The following is a 1,982-nucleotide window of genomic DNA, read 5'->3' as shown; positions in this document are numbered from 1 at the left end:
TATGTCACATTTATTTATAAAATACTGATAATGATAATAGTGACAGAAAATTCGGCTCAGGAAATTTGTAATATTGTGTACGTAATCATTAAATATAAAATAAAACAACCAAAGGATAATATTCACCGCCTCAACTATGTAAGTTCACCGAAAAAATATCTCAGGAAAATCTTAAGCTTCAATATGGACGCTCGATTCACTTGGGTGGGGGTGGTTGCGTGTTAACTAGAGAGATGCGTTTGTATATGCTGCATTTGATTCCGTGTTTATCCTATCACGTGGCCAACTCTACCGGCTATATATACATTGTATATCTCCCCATACTTAGTACACCTCGATTGATAGATAACTAGCTGCTGTTTTCTCTAACATTTGTGATTCAAGCCTGTGCGTGTTGGGGTATTCGAATCCAGTCGCCGAATATATAATCGGTGTGTCTTTTTGTGTGTATAAGCATGTCTGAGGGACAGCGTCATCACCTCTTCAACCGCAAAAAGGAGGAGGACAACGTTAATTCTGGCTCTGCTGACCAGGGCTCCTATGGGTCCTCTGATTACCAGGCTGGCTCTGGTAATAATGCCGACACTGGTTATGACGCCGACAATGATGGTCAGCAAGGTCAACCACAGAACTATGGGGGAGCCCAAAAGGAAGTGAAACACGACCAGCGCAAGGAGCACGGCGGGGAGCTCGGAACCATGGCTGCTGGAGGCTATGCACTGGTATGCTATCTTCTACTATATACACAATGAGTATATATTTCTCATGTTGTGCTATATACACTGAATATATATTTCCCATGTTCTGCCATATACACAATGAGTATATATTTCCCTGTTTTTTTTAATGGGTTTAATTGATGTGTTAGAATTGAATTGGTTGTTGTGATATATTTAGCATGAGAAGCATGAGGCAAAAAAGGATCCTGAGAATGCTAGGAGGCACAAGACAGAGAAGGAGGTCGCTGCTGCGGGCGCTGTGGGCACCGGTGGGTACGCGTTCCACGAGCGCCACGAGAAGAAACAAGACGAGAAAACCGAGGAAGCCGAGGGTGGCCGCAAGAATCGCCACAATCTGTTCTGAATTTGGCCATGCCTGTCTAATGGTGGACTTTTGGAGCAGAAGCCAATTATAGCAGTGGGCTATTACTATGTCAGTGTTAAGTAGTAATGAAGTTACGTAATTTTTTCCATGGGAGTTGTTATAGTAAGGTAGTTAGGTGCCGTTGTTACTTGAGTTAAGGTATTAGGTGTTGTTGTTACTTGAGTTACAGTTCAGTTGAATTTGTGATATGTGTCTTTGTATATGAGGGGATACAAACTATAAGATATACAAATACAAACTATAATGAATTGTTCATGATATTTGAAAGGTAAGGAATTCAATATGAACTTGAAGGGTTAATATATGGATTTTCTCAAGTCGTGTGTCATGTGTTAATATATGGACTTTTTAAATGGAAAATATCCTAAAACAATATAGTAAGAGATTTTTTGTTAAATTTTATTCTATGAAAGTTAAGTTGGAAGATGAAAATATTTCATAGGAATTAAAAGTCACTTTGGAAAAAAATTATAGTGTTTTTGAAGAAATTCATAAAGGTCTACATCCATATAGAGTTCATAGAAATAATATTAAACCAATACCTAAATGTATCTGTTCTAATAAAATGATCTATCGATATCCTCATTAACAAAAAGGGGATATTTGAAAAATAGTACAAGAAATGCTAAATTGAGGTATGATTCAATCTACTACAAGTTTATTTGAAATTCCAATAATGATGGTGAGGAAGAAAGATGATTCTTCAAGGATGTGTCTTAATTATAGGGATATATACAAATTGACTTCTAAGTATAAATTCGCTAATCTCAACTATTAGAGATAATTTACATGAGCTTCATAAAGTGGATTATTTATGAAGATTGATCTTAAATCAAGTTTCTCCTCGATTAGATTAAGAAAATAATACATTATCAAAA

General features: G+C 36.6%; 1 protein-coding gene across 1 annotated transcript; it reads left to right on the top strand.

Moving 5' to 3' along the window:
* The first annotated feature begins 248 nt into the window (after positions 1–248).
* LOC149161749 (uncharacterized) lies at positions 249–1,137 on the top strand. Its single transcript, XM_089437023.1, has 2 exons — positions 249–722; positions 898–1,137. The coding sequence occupies exons 1-2, from the start codon at positions 456–458 to the stop codon at positions 1,081–1,083; spliced, it is 453 nt and encodes a 150-aa protein (XP_089293149.1). The 5' UTR covers positions 249–455; the 3' UTR covers positions 1,084–1,137.
* Positions 1,138–1,982: the final 845 nt, after the last annotated feature.

This window comes from Pinus tabuliformis, chromosome 5_2, assembly GCF_031772625.1.
Source record: "Pinus tabuliformis cultivar Carrire ecotype Pingquan chromosome 5_2, CPIR1, whole genome shotgun sequence".
In the NCBI taxonomy this organism is placed as follows: Eukaryota; Viridiplantae; Streptophyta; class Pinopsida; order Pinales; family Pinaceae; genus Pinus; species Pinus tabuliformis.
The sequence above is the reverse complement of the archived record's forward strand: the minus strand, read 5'-3'. Positions and strand labels throughout refer to the sequence as shown.

What these genes read in the sequence shown, in the direction of transcription:
- LOC149161749 (XM_089437023.1), top strand. Translation starts at nt 456, where the DNA reads ATGTCTGAGGGACAGCGTCATCACCTCTTCAACCGCAAAAAGGAGGAG. An exon ending in CTGCTGGAGGCTATGCACTG is followed by an intron (nt 723 to 897) that starts GTATGCTATCTT and finishes TGATATATTTAG; the next exon opens with CATGAGAAGCATGAGGCAAA.